We start from the raw sequence: 16,505 nt of genomic DNA, 5'->3' as shown, positions 1-16,505 counted from the left end.
GAAGACGTGCTCCGAACTAGCTAAGCTAAACGAAGCCTACGTGAATTTGCATAGGGTCAGACACAGTCTGATGCCGAAGCCAGAAGAGATAGAGAATGTGAGAATGCTAAAAGTCACTGAAGACTTGATAGAAGAACTCTTCAGAGAAGAAGTGAACAGGGAGAAAGAAGAATGGACAGAGAAGTACAGACTTCAGAGACAGCAGCAACAACAACAACAACAGCAGCAGCAACAGCAGCAGGAACCTGAACCTGAGAGAGGCTTTGTCGATTGTCGTATCGACACCAAAGAGTTCTTCTTCTCTTTCCGAAGAAGCAGACCTATCGCCAGAAAGTCTATCCTCAGAGGACATCGCATTCTTAGAAACTAAAAGATTGCCATAGCAAACAAAAAAAAAAACAAAAAAAAAAACCCAGCCCTTTTCAGGGCTACCCCAATACTCTAGAAAAGAAATAACCATCAATTTGCCAATGTGTGTAGGTAGAGTAGTGTGAATATAAACACTAACTCTTTTTTATAGTGTGAGGGTATGTGTTTGTGTGTTTGTGTTTGTAACATCTCACGTACGTTGGTGTGGATAGTAGATTAAGATCATGTTTTGTTTGGCTGTTTGAGGTGTGGGGAGAGTAGATTTGGGGGGGGGGTTGATTGGATTGCTTTGCGTATGTGAATAGTATATTGGAGTGATTAATGAAAACATTTTTTAGAAAAGGAATGGGTAGTATAAAAAAGTGAGTGAGTGTTTCTTTTAGGTCCGCGCGTTGTTTTTTGGTCATGATCTAGGTAAGATCAATTTTATGTTTTTTAGGGGGATGTTTTCCTTCACGTCCGCAGTTTTAGTATAAATTGAAACTCGTTCGGCAGTCCAGCTACCCTTGTTGATTGATCAACACCAGAATGAACACGAGACTGGCGAAACTGTTGGAACTTCATGTGCATCTGGAATATGCCAGGCGCCTGTTGAACGAACTGGCCGCGGAGGCCATTGTGGAAGAAGGAAGGATGAAAGAGGAGGAGGAAAGAAGAAATAAAGAAGAGGAGGAGAGAAGATACAAAGAAGAGGAGGAAAGAAGATACAAAGAAGAGGAGGAGAGAAGATACAAAGAAGAGGAGGAGGAAAAGGAGAAAAGAAGAAGAAATTTCAGAATCCCAGAAACCGAAAATTGGGATTCTGAAGCCACATATCCTGCCTCTGCTCTCTCCCCCCAAAAAGTAAAAAGCAACTGGGGAACAAGATGTGTATGTGGCGTCAGGCCTGGAAGGTGCCACCATTAACCAGGTGTCCATGAAGTTCCCAAAAAAAACCCAGCCCTTTTCAGGGCTACCCAATACTCTAGAAAAGAAATAACCATCAATTTGCCAATGTGTGTGTGTGTGTGTGTGTGTGTGTGTAGGTAGAGTAGTGTGAATATAAACACTAACTCTTTTTTCATAGTGCGAGTGTATGTGTTTGTGTGTTTGTGTTTGTAACTGCTCACGTAAGTTTGTGTGAATGGTAGATTATGGGTTTCTTTATTGTTTCTTAGCGTATGTGAAGAGTATAGTTTGGGTTTTGTAACCGCTCACGTACGATTGTGTGGATAGTAGATTATGGATTTTGTTTATTGTTTCTTAACGTATGTGGAGAGTATAGTTTGGGTTTTGTAACCGCTCACGTACGATTGTGTGGATAGTAGATTATGGATTTTGTTTATTGTTTCTTAACGTATGTGGAGAGTATAGTTTGGGTTTTGTAACCGCTCACGTACGATTGTGTGGATAGTAGATTATGGATTTTGTTTATTGTTTCTTAGCGTATGTGGAGAGTATAGTTTGGGTTTTGTAACCGCTCACGTACGATTGTGTGGATAGTAGATTATGGATTTTGTTTATTGTTTCTTAGCGTATGTGGAGAGTATAGTGTGGGTTTTGTAACCGCTCACGTACGATTGTGTGGATAGTAGATTATGGATTTTGTTTATTGTTTCTTAGCGTATGTGGAGAGTATAGTTTGGGTTTTGTAACCGCTCACGTACGATTGTGTGGATAGTAGATTATGGATTTTGTTTTAATGATTTGCGTGTGTAAATAGTAGATTTGGGGTTTGTTTATTGTTGCTTCACTTATGTGGATAGTATATTATATGAAATGAGAAAAGTAGGGGATGTTTTCCTTCACGTTCGCGCGCTGTTTGGTCATGATCTAGGTAAGATCAATTTTATGTCTGGAGGACGTTTTCCTTCACGTCCGCGCTTTTCGTATAAGAACCCACAGTATTCGTGTTTCAAACCATTCTACAAAGAAGATGGCTTCGAACCACCTTGACAAAATGCAAAAATTACAAGACGTTTTAGACAATTTAGGAATAATGGAGCAGATGTTAGTGAGACTCAATGAAGACCACTATTCCTATAGTCCCCATCGACTAAAGATGGAAATTAATAACTTAAGAAAAGTAAAGGACATAATAAGTGGTGTCATGAAAGAGATAAAGGAGGAGAAGGAGGATGAAGAGGAAAGGATAAGAATACGAAAATGGAATGAAAAAATTGAAAAAGAAGAAGAAAATGAGAAGAGGAAGAAAGAAGAGGAGGAAGAGAAGAAGAAAGAAGAGAAGGAGAAAAAAAAGAAGAAAAAGAGTGTAGGAGAGAAAATAAGAAGTTGGTGGAGAAAAAGAAGAAATTAGAAGCAGAAGAAGAAGAAGAAAAACCAAAGGCCCTTTTCAGGGCCACCCATATTTCTCGAAAAGAGAATGACTTTTCAATTGCCTACCCCTTTTTTAAATTTAAATTTAAATTTAAATTTAAAAAAAATTATAAAAAAAATCCCATGTTCAATTCCCCTTGTCCCTAAAGTAGTTTTTTTTTTCTAACATGTTCAATTCCCCTTTGTCCCTAGACAAACCCAAACTCTATTCCCATGTTCAATTCCCCTTGTCCCTAGACAGACCCAAACTCTATTCCCCATGTTCAATTGCCTTTGTCCCTAGAATCGATATTTTTTTTTCCATTGTTCGAATGCCTTTGTCGCTATTCTCAATATTTCCTTTTTTTTCCTTTCTCCAATGTTAAATTCCATTGTCGCTAATCTTACCCAGGGTTTTTTGCCCATGTAAAATTTCCATTGTCGCTAATCTTACCCAGGGTGGTTAATGTTAAATTTCCATTGTCGCTAATCTTACCCAGGGGGTGTTTTTAATGCTAATTCCCATTGTCGCTAATCTCACCCCTTATACTACTGACATTACATACTAAGGGAGGCAACTCATGAAATCCGACAGATGTCGCTAGGACAAAGTACTAAATTATTTTTTCGAAACGCCAAGGTGTTGATAGGGTGATCATATCGGAACCTTGACTAAGGAAGATGATACCTGGAACAGTTTTTTTTTTTTTTTTTAAATATTTACACGACTGAACATTTGCTAATCCGTCAGTATATGAACTAGGTAGACTAATCAATATTCATCACCGTATGCCCTAAGCTTGCAATATAAATACATGTATATTATTTTGGCGGTTAACCTGCATTTACAATATATGTTATATATCCGTTAATGTGTGCTCGCAAAAAGAAGGAAAAGGCCCTGTGTATGTTTGGAGCACCAGGTCCGACGTCCTGTCCACGGTGGGTAAAACTGCATGCTGTATACGTATGACCTATCTTTTCCATTCGAACTCCACATCCAGGAATATGAAAAAAGTCTCCCTTTGCATTGAAAAGGGTTTTCAGCCATAAATTATGGCGTAAATCGTTTAGCAGTTACTCAATGACTGTGAGTTTTAATGCGATTTTTTAAAATATCAAAACTTGTAGAACTTAAAAGCAAGAATTTTAAATCTTATCATCTATGAGGAACGTTAGGAAGGTTTACCTTTAAACCACTGTTTATAAATATTGCGCATTTCAAACTTTATATCACGGTATAGCCCTTATTCACCATAAGTAAAACATAAGACAAAAAAAAAAACAAAAAAAAAAAATAAAAAAAAAACAAAAAAAAACATGCATCTCACACTGCCTAAAAGTTGTACAAACTGCCTAAATGCACCGTATTTACATTGGTTTTCAAACACAAACGTTACGTTTTGGTGGTGAGAAAACTCGTTTAGAAAGAACTGTATAAAAGATGTAGATATGACTTGAAAATTCTGATGCTATAAGTTTCTGAAAGTATGAGTCTGAATCAAAGTTTAGGTTTTCGAAGATTGGTGCATTTCTTTTCTGAGTCAGTATACATTTCTTACACACTGAAATTAAATATCATGATGAGTTTGAAAGTACAGACAGTCATTCGTGCTGGAGGTTCCTGGGTCATAAAATTGATAAAATTCTCTCTGATCGATCGAAATAACTGTAAATGTAGAGGATTAAAATCACAGTACCTGATGCAGACCAACATCCGTCACCCATATGTTTCCATCTTTGTCTACAGTTATTCCATGTGGCATATAAAATCTGTTAAAACAAATTTGAAAAATAGAATATTAAATCGCCTGTAATTTTAGAATGCTTCCTGCAGACACTTTGAAAATTAAAACATGATTATAAAATCTAAGTTTTGAAAAACAAAATTGTTTAATGACAAAATGAATGTTATGACCGAGAGACCATCTTTGACTCGTAGCAACGCTACAATTAACAAAACAATCTGTGCCCAACGAATGGCAAAACGGCTTTATCAGCATCATTTGTGATTGCCCGAATTATGAACCTAAGTGTTAAGCTCAGAATGTGTTCCCCCCTCCTTCATTTGTCACAATAATTTGGAGGCCAATGTGCGTTTCAAGATCTGTTTAAAAGATAAATACATGCAGATTCGTCACAACTTAAAGGTACTTAAACAAACGCCATGAGACCAAACACAATTTTCCCATTTTTGCCGCTGTTCGAACATTAGGTAAATAAAACATGTAGTGGGTGTATTTAAAAGGGGGGGGGGTAACCTGCAGAAAATCAAATTCAGTACATGCGGCAGATTTCTAAGTAATTTTGTATTTGCCCTCTTACTACTCCCTTGACCACAGAAGCAAAATAAAAGTCTAATTATTGATCACTATCGGCTCATTGTCCGTGATTCGATTTTCTAAACTTCTCGCCAAATTTAAGAATCGTCTGTCCATATGGGTAGATTGCAACACAAGATTTCAGTTTATAAGTACATTAGAAGAATATGCGCATTTCGTTAGAGAAATAAAGTTCAAGTGTCGAGGTTACAAGAATTAATATTTGTCGAGGCTCAAACGAGACGAACTTTAAATGAATACAGTACTTACTTTCCTTTGCCAAAGCGGTCGAGAACATTTCCTGTTCGAGAATTCCACTTGTTTATGACATCAACATCAATAGGCCCTTGTTCGGGATGTGCAAGTGTGTTCCCGTTAAATGTTCTGAAATTTGTAATAAAGTATATAGTTCCAGATACGAACATAATAGTTTGAAAAACGGAGAATCACACACGATTTATGCATTTTCTCGCTTGGCTTTTTTTTTAAACAACAGTTTTCTAGAGTTGGTTTACTTAATCATGTAATGATTCATTTATTGATTCAGTTATTCATACATTCGTTAAAGATTAACTATTTATTGGTTAATTTTGTCCTATAGCCAGCATTTCTGCTTGAACAGTAACCTTGCGAAATTTTAAAATGATTATGCTGCAGTTCGTTTTCTGTCTTTAAAAAGACAAAAGATCCGCAAATCATAATTAAGAAATCAAACAGCACGTTCATGTACCGAGCATGACAGTGTATGTCCTTCATGCTTGTCTTCGAAAATATATGTCTGTTCTACCGTACATGATCTATCGAATTTTAATGTTTTTAAAAGATGAAATTTTCGCTCTCGTGGATCGCGTTCTTTGCAATTTTATCTCCTTTAAGCAGCTGACGTTGTGCCGTCTAACAGCTGGCTGGTTAGGTATAGTACGTATATATTTTTCCACGAAGTTAAATTGTTTTATTTACCCATAGTCCCATATTCGCCCGGCCCTATGGAACACATAAAGATCGCTGTTTTTGTCCACAGCCACGCCTCCAACCTGTCCTACGGGGATGTGGTCCCAGCCCCTCACCTCATGTAGCCGGGACGGGTTTTCATTAGCATGAGTCTGTACTAATTCCAGTTCCTGAAGAATGAGAAAATATAGGATACGGACTAGCAACATTTCCGTAGATCGTATCTGCGCTTTAATGTGGCTTTGCAAGCATACATAGTTTGAATACTTGATCTGACAAGATCGCCTCGACACCTTTCGTATATTAAATGATATAAAATAAAACAAACAGCTTCTCTCTACACGTATTAAGATAGTTTAATTAGATACGTTGCTCCCATGTTTACCATTTGTTGTTTGTCGGAAAGACTTAGATGTCCGGTGTAGGTAGTGGGTAGGTCACGTTATACATCTTGGAGTGACTTAGTCACTGTGACGTACGATCTAGGGACAGGTACACATGGATTACTTTGCGGTGATCCATGCGAACTAGGGACAGGTACACATAGATCATTACTTTGCGCTGATTCACGCTTGTGGTAGTATTTGTTTGGTAAAATCACTGTGACGTCCAATCAAGGGACAGGTACACGTGGATAATTACTTTGAGGTGATTCATTCGATCTAGGGACATGTACGCATAGATAATAACTTTGTTATGATTCATTCGATCTAGGGACATGTACACATGGATGATTACTTTGTGGTGAGTCATACGATCTAGAGACAGGCACACATGGATGATTACTTTGTGGTGATTCATGCCTGTAGTATTATTTGTTTAGTAAAATCAGTGTATTAATATACAGTAGAGACAACTTACATTTAATTTTCGCAAATATAAAGATGAATTGCACAAAACACAAGATAAAATATCGAAAGTAAAGAGGTTACAATTCTGAAAATTGTATATAAAGTAACATGTGATACATGTAAATATGTATATGCAAAACATAAAATGTAGAGTAAGCAACATATAAAATACAAAAGGTATATGTCCTAAAAACAATATAAAAGGCACTTTTACCAATTAAGATAATGCATTCATAATAAATAGTTATTGCCACTCTTAGGATCGGAGATTTAAATGAAAGTTTCAAGATAAAAAAGTAAAAAACAACCCAAATAAATTGGGATGAGCGAATTAAAAAGAAAGTTGAAAATAAAATGCCCAAAAAGTACATTACAAAATTGGGTGCCGCCGCGAATTTTGAACCCGCTACCTCTTGTTTGGCAGGCGTGACACACATAATAACAAATGTGGGTGTTTATATACAAGATGCATACTGACACATTATACAAAAGTGGTACGCACTGCACAAGTAAAACAAGACATAAACGCTACAGGAGACCAATTTCCAATGGGGTCCTTGCTGTACTAACATATTTAGGGGGCAAACACCACAAGAATGACATATAAGAAAATAAGCAAATTAACAGGACAGTTAAACAAATTGTATAGCGATACATACAATATTACAAACATAAAACTAAGATACACAATTAAATGACAATAAAAAAGAAAGAAACAAAACATTACACACATATTAATCAGATGAAAGGGCAATACAGTTGAAGTTATGGGACGAACCCCGTTGATAAGAATAGGTATCATAAATACATAATTTGTTTGGAAAAATGAAATGTATTTATTGAAACAAAAGACAGTCACCTGAAATCAATAATAATAATTTTTTTAAAAATCCTTTTCGCTAATTTCAAGTTGTTCTGTTAAGTGAGACTTTACTACAGTTTTAATTCCCTTTCTGTTTGAAATATGTGTAATATTCAGCGCTAAGGGATTCCACAATTTTACTACATTATCATTTGGTAGAAAAGGATATGGTATTTTGAATTGGTGCTATACAGTTATAGTAGCCATCTCTAGTATTATAACTGTAATAGCCCAATACTCACATTGTCTCTAGTGTTATAACTGTAATAGCCCAATACTCACATTGTCTCTAGTGTTATAACTGTAATAGCCCAATACTCACATTGTCTCTAGTGTTATAACTGTAATAGCCCAATACTAAAGTTGTCCTAGTATTATAAATGTAATAGCCCAATACTCAAGCTGCCTCTAGTGTTATGACTGTAATAGCCCAATACTATCATTGTCTCTTGTGTTATAACTGTAATAGCTCAATACTATCATTGTCTCTTGTGTTATAACTGCAATAGCCCAATACTCAAGTTGTCTCCAGTGTTATAACTGTAATAGCCCAATACTCAAGTTGTCTCTACTATTATAAATGTAATAGCCCAATACTTAAGTTGTCTCTAGTGTTATAACTGTAAAAGCCCAATACTCAAGTTGTCTCTAGGATTATAAATGTAATAGCCCATTATTCAAGGTGTCTCTACTATTATAAACGTAACAGACCAATACTCAAGTTGTCTCAAGTGTTATAACTGTAATAGCCCAATACTCACATTGTCTCTAGTGTTATGACTGTAATAGCCCAATACTCACATTGTCTTTAGTGTTATAACTCTAATAGCCCAATACTTACATTGTCTCTAGCTAGTGTTATAACTGTAATAGCAAAATACTCAAGTTGTATCTAGTGTTATAACTGTAATAGTCCAATACTCAAGTTGTCTCTACTATTATCACTGTAATAGCCCAATACTCAAGTTGTCTCAAGTGTTATAACTGTAATAGCCCAATACTCACATTGTCTCTAGTGTTATAAATGTAATAGCCCAATACGCACATAGTCTCTAGTGTTATAACTGTAATAGCCCAATACTCAAGTTGTCTCTAGTGTTATAACCGTAATAGCCCAATACTTACATTGTCTCTAGCTAGTGTTATAACTGTAATAGCCCAATACTCAAGTTGTCTCTACTATTACAAATGTAATAACCCAATACTCAAGTTCTATCTAGTGTTATAACTGTAATAGCCCAATACTCACATTGTCTCTAGTGTTATAAATGTAATAGCCCAACACGCACATAGTCTCTAGTGTTATAACTGTAATAGCCCAACACTGAAGTTGTCTCTACTATTATCACTGTAATAGCCCAATACTCAAGCTGTCTCTAGTGTTATAACCGTAATAGCCCAATACTATCATTGTCTCTAGTGTTATAACTATAATAGCCCAATACTTACATTGTCTCTAGCTAGTGTTATAACTGTAATAGCCCAATACTCAAGTTGTCTCTAGTATTATAAATGTAATAGCCCAATACTCAAGCTGTCTCTAATATTATAACCGTAATAGCCCAATACTATCATACTATCATTGTCTCTAGTGTTATAACTGTAATAGCCCAATACTCAAGTTAACTCTAGTGTTATAACTGTATTAGCACAATACTCAAGTTGTCTCTACTATTATCACTGTAATAGCCCAATAGTCAAGTTGTCTCAAGTGTTATAACTGTAATAGCCCAATATACACATTGTCTCTAGTGTTATAAATGTAATAGCCCAATACACACATAGTCTCTAGTGTCATAACTGTAATAGCCCAATACTCAAGTTGTCTCTACTATTATCACTGTAATAGCCCAATACTCAAGCTGTCTCTAGTGTTATAACCGTAATAGCCCAATACTATCATTGTCTCTAGTGTTATAACTATAATAGCCCAATACTTACATTGTCTCTAGCTAGTGTTATAACTGTAATAGCCCAATACTCAAGTTGTCTCTACTATTATAAATGTAATAACCCAATACTCAAGTTGTCTCTAGTGTTATAACTGTATTAGCCCAATACTCACCTTGTCTCTAGTGTTATGACTGTAATAGCCCAATACTCACATTGTCTCTAGTGTTATAACTCTAATAGCCCAATACTTACATTGTCTCTAGCTAGTGTTATAACTGTAATAGCAAAATACTCAAGCTGTATCTAGTGTTATAACTGTAATAGCCCAATACTCAAGTTGTCTCAAGTGGCATAACTGTAATAGCCCAATACACACATTGTCTCTAGTGTAATAACTGTAATAGCCCAGTACTCACATAGTCTCTAGTGTTATAACTGTAATACCCCAATACTCAAATTGTCTCTAGTATTATAAATGTAATAGACCAATACTCAAGCTGTCTCTAATGTTATAACCGTAATAGCCCAATACTATCATTGTCTCTAGTGTTATAACTGTAATAGCCCAATACTCAAGTTGTCTCTAGTGTTATAACTGTATTAGCACAATACTCAAGTTGTCTCTAATATTATAACTGCAATAGCCCCATACTCAAGTTGTCTCTACTATTATCACTGTAATAGCGCAATACTCAAGTTGTCTCTAGTGTTATAACTGTAATAGCCCAATACTCAAGTTGTCTCTAGAATTATAAATGTAATAGCCCGATACTCAAGCCGTCTCTAGAATTATAACTGCAATAGCCCAATACTCAAGTTGTTTCTAGTATTATAACTGTGATATTATGATGCTCAAGCCGTCTCAAGAATTATACCTGCAATAGGCCGATACTCAAGTTGTCTAGCATTTATAACTGTGATATTCAGATACGCAAGCTGTCTATAGTATTATATTTGTAGTAACCCGATACTCCTGTTGTCTCTAGTATTATTACTGTGATATTCTGATACTCAAGTTGTCTCTAGTATTATAACTGTGATATTCTGATACTCAAGTTGTCTCTAGTATTATAACTGTGATATTCTGATATTCAAGCTGTTTCTAGTATTATGATACTCAAGCTGTCTATAATAGTATAACTGTAATGGCCCGATACTCAAGCTGTCTCAAGTATTATAACTGTGATTTTCTGATACTCAAGCTGTCTCTAGTCTTCTAACTCTGATATTCTGCTACTCAGACTGTCTCTAGTCTTCTAACTGATATTCTGCTACTCAAACTGTCTCTACTATTATAACTGTGATATTCTGATACTCAAGCTGAGTCTATTATAAATGTGATATCCTGATACTCAAGCTGTCTCTATTATTATAACTGTGATATTCTGATACTCAAGCCGTCTCCATTATTATAGCTGTGATATTCTTATACTCAAGCTTTCTCTATTTTAGCTGTGATATTCTAATAATCGTTCCGTCTCTAGTATTATAACTGATATTGTAATACTCAAGCTGTCTCTGTTAATATAACTAAATTATTCTAATACTCAAACTGTCTCTAGTATTATAACTGTGATTTTCTGATACTCAAAAGAACATTATTAAAAAAACATGCAGGGGGATTACTGATTTTTCAATATTGTTCACATGGTTTAGTCTGAATCGTTGACTCAGTTTTCCAAAATTACAGAATAAAGGATATATTTTGCAGCGTGCACGTTTCATTGAGTGATTAAAGTAAGTGTCAGTCAACATTAATAGATCTTTGATTTTTTTTAAGTGTCAGTACTAATAACCAAAGAAGGGCACGAACACTGCTGATTTTATCCTTCATACATGTTGCTACTAGGTCAACCCCATTGTTTATTGTTGTAAAGATTGTTGGAATAAATGCCAAGCCACACAAAGGTTCCAATCTATATGGAGGTTTTCGTCGTTTTCCTCTGAAATTCGAATAGGAAACACACTTTGAAAGCTATTTCAGAATAAATACTAAAACACCAACTTCCAGGTGATCTACCAATAACATACTGCCTAGTTGTGTTAGTAACATAGTTTTTCATTGGCTATTTGGCTCGCGCATGAGCAGAAGGGTAAACGTTGGATAGTTTTTTGTTGTTGTTTTTTTGTTTGTTTTTTTTTTTTTTTTTGCTTAACGGACCCATTATTTTCTTATCGAGACCACTCTTTATTCCAAATGCCCATCTTATCCTACTTTTTGCAAAGGTTCATCTGTCTGTTTGCAGTTCATACCGGTCTGCCTTAGATCTGAAACCAAAAAGTCTAAAATCCGGTCACAAAATCGGATTCCTACCACGGGCGAATTTTGGGTGGAAACAAATCGGGTCCAAAAAATGAGGTTTTTCCCTCTGTATTTTGTAGTGCAAATAGAAATTCCAGATTATTTGGTATCATTGTCGAGCTACATCTGTTTACCTTTCTAGAATACCACCCACTTTAGTGTTTCATACATGACATTGACGCAACAGAGCTTGGCAGTAGGCTACTACCTCCTGCCACTTATACTCGTCACCAGGGGTTAATGTGTTAAGTGACATTTTTCTCGTATTTGTGCTGAATTAAAATATTTAGTAACCAGCCAGCAACAAAACTACTTATGTATACACCCAACTACCGATGCGGAGAGCAGGAAAACAAAGTACGTATAGAGGAATGATGCATACCCATATTAGGACACTGGTTAAGACAAAATGGTACATGGTATATAAATATAATTCCTATATTTTGTTTTCTTCTGTTTATAATATTGTGCATGCTTTCTTCCTGTATCTAAATCCAACAAAATGTCGTCTAAAACGATGGATTCTATATAAATTGTCTGAATCAAATGATTCTATAAAACTTGTGATAATCAGTTGATTCTATACAGCTTGTCTGAGTCGGCCGATTCCAAATAACTAAAAAACAGTTACATGTATCATGTAATAGACACGTCACAAAGTACGCGTTGCTACTGTTTGTTCAATGGTCTAAATTACAAAACACGGATACCGCGTGTATGTGAAATACATGTTAATGATTATATCGGCTCGTGGATATAATGTTCACACTTCATTGACATGTATTTGGCTAATCTCAGATGAATATACTGATTTAACAATCTAAAATCCTACTAACTGATGACCTTAGCTATCAACAGCGCGTGGGCGGAATCAGGATGCGCATACTCGTTAGGTGACGTCTAATATCAATATAATGGAAAAAATTTTTATTTAAAAATAGAAAATAGCAACGTCAGAATACTGGAGAAAAATGTTAGATGTTTTGATTATCGTAACAGAAGTTGCTTTTACTTTGGAACAGGTTTTTTTTGTACCAGCTTGTATAATCCAGTTATTATGTAAAAAAAAATCTGCATAAATAACACAAGATTGTATTGGCGCATAGATGGTAATGGGGATTAGCACCTCTAAGACGACATGATTTAGGACAGAACTTTTTTAAACAAATTGTAGATAGTGCTACGTGGTATATGTAGAAATATTTCGTATTTAGAAGTAATAATAATTAATTCACCTCAGAAAAACGATAGTTCTGTTTTGCAGCCGTTTTGTTTACATCTATGTTGTCAAAATTTGTCATATTGGTCATTAAAGTTGGGATCATTCATTGTGTTCTGATATTATTTATTGGTTTAAGCATCTACTGCACAAAGATCACATACCTTAAGTCGACCAATTAGAGACTGGTCAAGAAGAAAACGGTTGTTCAGGTCTCTGTCAAAGTATCTAGCACTAACCGCAACCACCACGGCACCGACCAATATGGCCACCCAAGACCTCGCGACCATTCCTGCCACAGAAGACACTCGTCGATTCCTCAATGCCCCTTATCTTATCTACAGATGTCTTATATTGGTGACGGGCTAAATGTCAAAGACTGCAAGAATCACACGCAGATAACGCTATATCCTGGTGCAGATACCCTCTCCTATTGGATTCCTAAATGCTGCTCTGCTACAATGTAAATCGTATTGATCGACTCTACATTAACAAAGTGCAACTCAGCCGAGGTTGTTGCTGACGTAGATCAATAGGAATCTGTTGTCACGGGGGAAAAACCACTATTGATTATTTATGTGCCAAACCGATAATGATACAAGAGATATAATTTAAACTATATCCCAATAGTCTTGATAATTGTTTTGGATTAATTTGAAGATATTACTCTTTCTTGTCTGTCGTTACCACGAAGGCAGTGATCAGTTAATGAAGTGCACTTTAAATTTCATTTATTTTTAATTTTTTTTCAAAGTAGGGCGATGCAGTTGGCAAAGATTATTCCACTCAGGACACAAATTATACAAATGAGAAGTATATAAAGTACATCAGAAGTAGATTATCACAAAGTTACAATATTCCCTTTACAGTAGGCTATGTTAGTCTGTTTTTGTTACAGCTAAAATCGTTGAATAAACGCTCTGATAACTCTTTTCTTTCCGAAACATCCCATTTATATGTGTTCAAAATGTATTATCTTCTCTTTTTTCATTCATACACTATCAACAATATCCAAATAGGGATAATTTCTACTACACATGAAAAGAAAAGGATATACTGGAATATTTCTCTTTTTATGCTAGCGCTTGTTCTCTTAATGTTTTCTGCTTCAATTCTATGCCAAATCTGAGCCAGTGCTTTGTTTTGCTTACTCTCTGACTTGTTTTGCTTACTCTCTGACTTGTTTTGCTTACTCTCTGATAATTCAGGTCTTGTTTTTAATTAAACATGATTCAAAAGTATGACCATAACTTAAAGATATCTTTTTCAAAACCTGTTATTTCTATCTCTGACTACTACTACTGTTTTTTATGCTATCGTGGCATGTAAAAATATGGTAGGATTTCATCAAAATACAATCTGAAAAGGAGAATGTTGACCTGTTATCTTTTTCTTTCAAAGTTTTTTGAAAATTATTTTTTTCATCACACCATTCTTGGGAACAATATAATCAACGTATAAACTCAGCACTCTAACATAAGTTAACATTAGAGTTTTAACACTTGAGTACGTTGTAATACCATTCGATAGAGTTGTCCTAACTGTTATTTGTAAACACCTGCCTATTCCGTAGAACTGTTGCTGGCAAGTTATACAAGCTATATATTGAGTCGGTAAGAAGGCTAGCTGAAGACTTGGCTTATCTACATCTTACCTGGCACAAACATTTTCAGAGTTAAGAAGATTAAAGGAGTCAGTATATATGCGTTATAATGCATTTCTGCGAGTAGTAGTAGTTGGGGCTTTCTAGACCTAGGTATGAAACGCTCTGAGTTTCAAATGTTAAGTAATTATCTGTTTCAGCGTTTAAGAGAGTAAAGAACAATATATTGCCACGTTTTAGTTGGTAAAGAATGATATGTTTTACGATTTAGAGAGTAAAGAATGATATATTTTTGCGTTTTATATTGCGATTATTATCCAAAGTATTTTTCAAACATTTGGAAATTTTTAGATTATTTGCTAAAATATAAAAAAGTATGTACTTTTAAGTTATATTTTAAAGAATTTTTAGAAAATAATTTTTGCTTAGTATATACTTAAGCATGAGATAAAGAAAATTATTCGAAGAAAATTTAATTTTTTATAAATTTAATTTTCTGTATTTTCATATGAGAAGAATATATCTTTATATTTTTACAAGTGAAAATACAAGTTATCATGATACGCATTTCGTATCTCTGTAAAGTTACTTGCCCTGTACTATCTCGTCAACATTTTTTGTTAGTTTTTTTTTTTTTTTAAATAGGCCAGTGTGATACATTTGCTGAATCGGACTTGCTTTGGGGTCAGATAGGATGAAATAGTTTACAGAAGTTAAAAAATGAAATTTCTTGCATCATAGTAGATCATCCGAAGTGGACCACTATCTTAAATAATAATAACAATAATAATAATAATAAACTATCTTTGACGAGGATAACACATTTGGTCATGGCTGACCCATCTGCCATGTGGTCCTCGGTTTTTGTAATCGGCTATTTAAAAAAAAAAAAAAAAAATTACAACAAAACAAGAAATAAAAATTAACAAAAAAATAGACAAAATAAAAATAGAAGACCATGCACATAACCAGGTATCGTCGCACACTCATTCGTACATATTTAACATGAATGACTATGTGTGACTATACTGGGAAACATACGAATATGAACAATATTCCCCATATGGTAGAGCCGTAATCTACCAGTGGTAGTATATAACCCGAAAAATAAATTTCAAGTGATTGTGGAGGTAGAAATTTCGAAAGCAATTTTAACAGAGTTATTCTTTTGACTACCAGTGCACATAGGTGATCGATATGCGCATTCCAGTTGAGGTGTTGATCAATGTAGATACCAAGAAGTTTTTGATTTTTGACAATAGATACGTCTAGGCCATTTTTAGTTAGAAGTAAATCCATGTTAGTAGATAGACGCTACCTTGTTCCAATTGTCATACATTTCGTTTTAGAGATGTTAATATGCATTTCGTTTTGATGACACCAAACTGATATATTGTTGAGGTCGATATGAAGTTTATTTTTAATGGACTCTAGAGATTTACCAGATAAATGCAATGTAGAATCGTCAGCGAAAATATCCGTATTAGCGTGCACTGGATACAAGGCTAAGTCATTGATAAATAGTAGAAAAAGAAGAGGCCCTAATATAGATCCTTGAGGAACACCACTTAAGATATGACTTGGTTCGGATATATATTTACCCGTGCAAAGTTATCGCGGATATCTTTATGATCAGCCGATGAATACGGTTGAAAGTGAGATGAAGTTACGAAAAGTGTGATGGGGGATGGATGTTCCGAAGAGTGCGTTTAATCTTCCCATCATAGATTCAGGAACAATTTTGGCATGTAGTTATTTTTTTCCTGTTAAATACTCAACATATGACTTATTGTGGTACAAATATATATAATAGCATGTTTTTGTACAATACGATAAAGT

The 16,505-nt window shown here is 34.9% G+C and overlaps 1 protein-coding gene across 1 annotated transcript in view; it reads right to left on the bottom strand.

Annotated features, from left to right (window-relative positions):
* LOC149801773 (putative peptidyl-alpha-hydroxyglycine alpha-amidating lyase pgal-1) overlaps window positions 1–13,546 on the bottom strand; it is a 37,216-nt gene extending 23,670 nt beyond the window's left edge. Inside the window, exons 1-4 of the mRNA XM_089956113.1 lie at window positions 13,228–13,546; window positions 5,946–6,106; window positions 5,256–5,369; window positions 4,365–4,437 (exon numbers count right to left, since the gene is read on the bottom strand). Of these exons, the coding sequence (XP_089812239.1) occupies window positions 4,365–4,437; window positions 5,256–5,369; window positions 5,946–6,106; window positions 13,228–13,353 (474 nt within the window). The 5' untranslated portion in view covers window positions 13,354–13,546. The remainder of the gene's footprint in view (window positions 1–4,364; window positions 4,438–5,255; window positions 5,370–5,945; window positions 6,107–13,227) is intronic.
* Window positions 13,547–16,505: the final 2,959 nt, after the last annotated feature.

The sequence above is a fragment of the Sinohyriopsis cumingii genome, chromosome 4 (genome assembly GCF_028554795.1).
Source record: "Sinohyriopsis cumingii isolate HCF-2022 chromosome 4, ASM2855479v2, whole genome shotgun sequence".
NCBI lineage: Eukaryota > Metazoa > Mollusca > Bivalvia > Unionida > Unionidae > Sinohyriopsis > Sinohyriopsis cumingii.
This window is presented reverse-complemented; position numbering and strand designations above follow the sequence as displayed.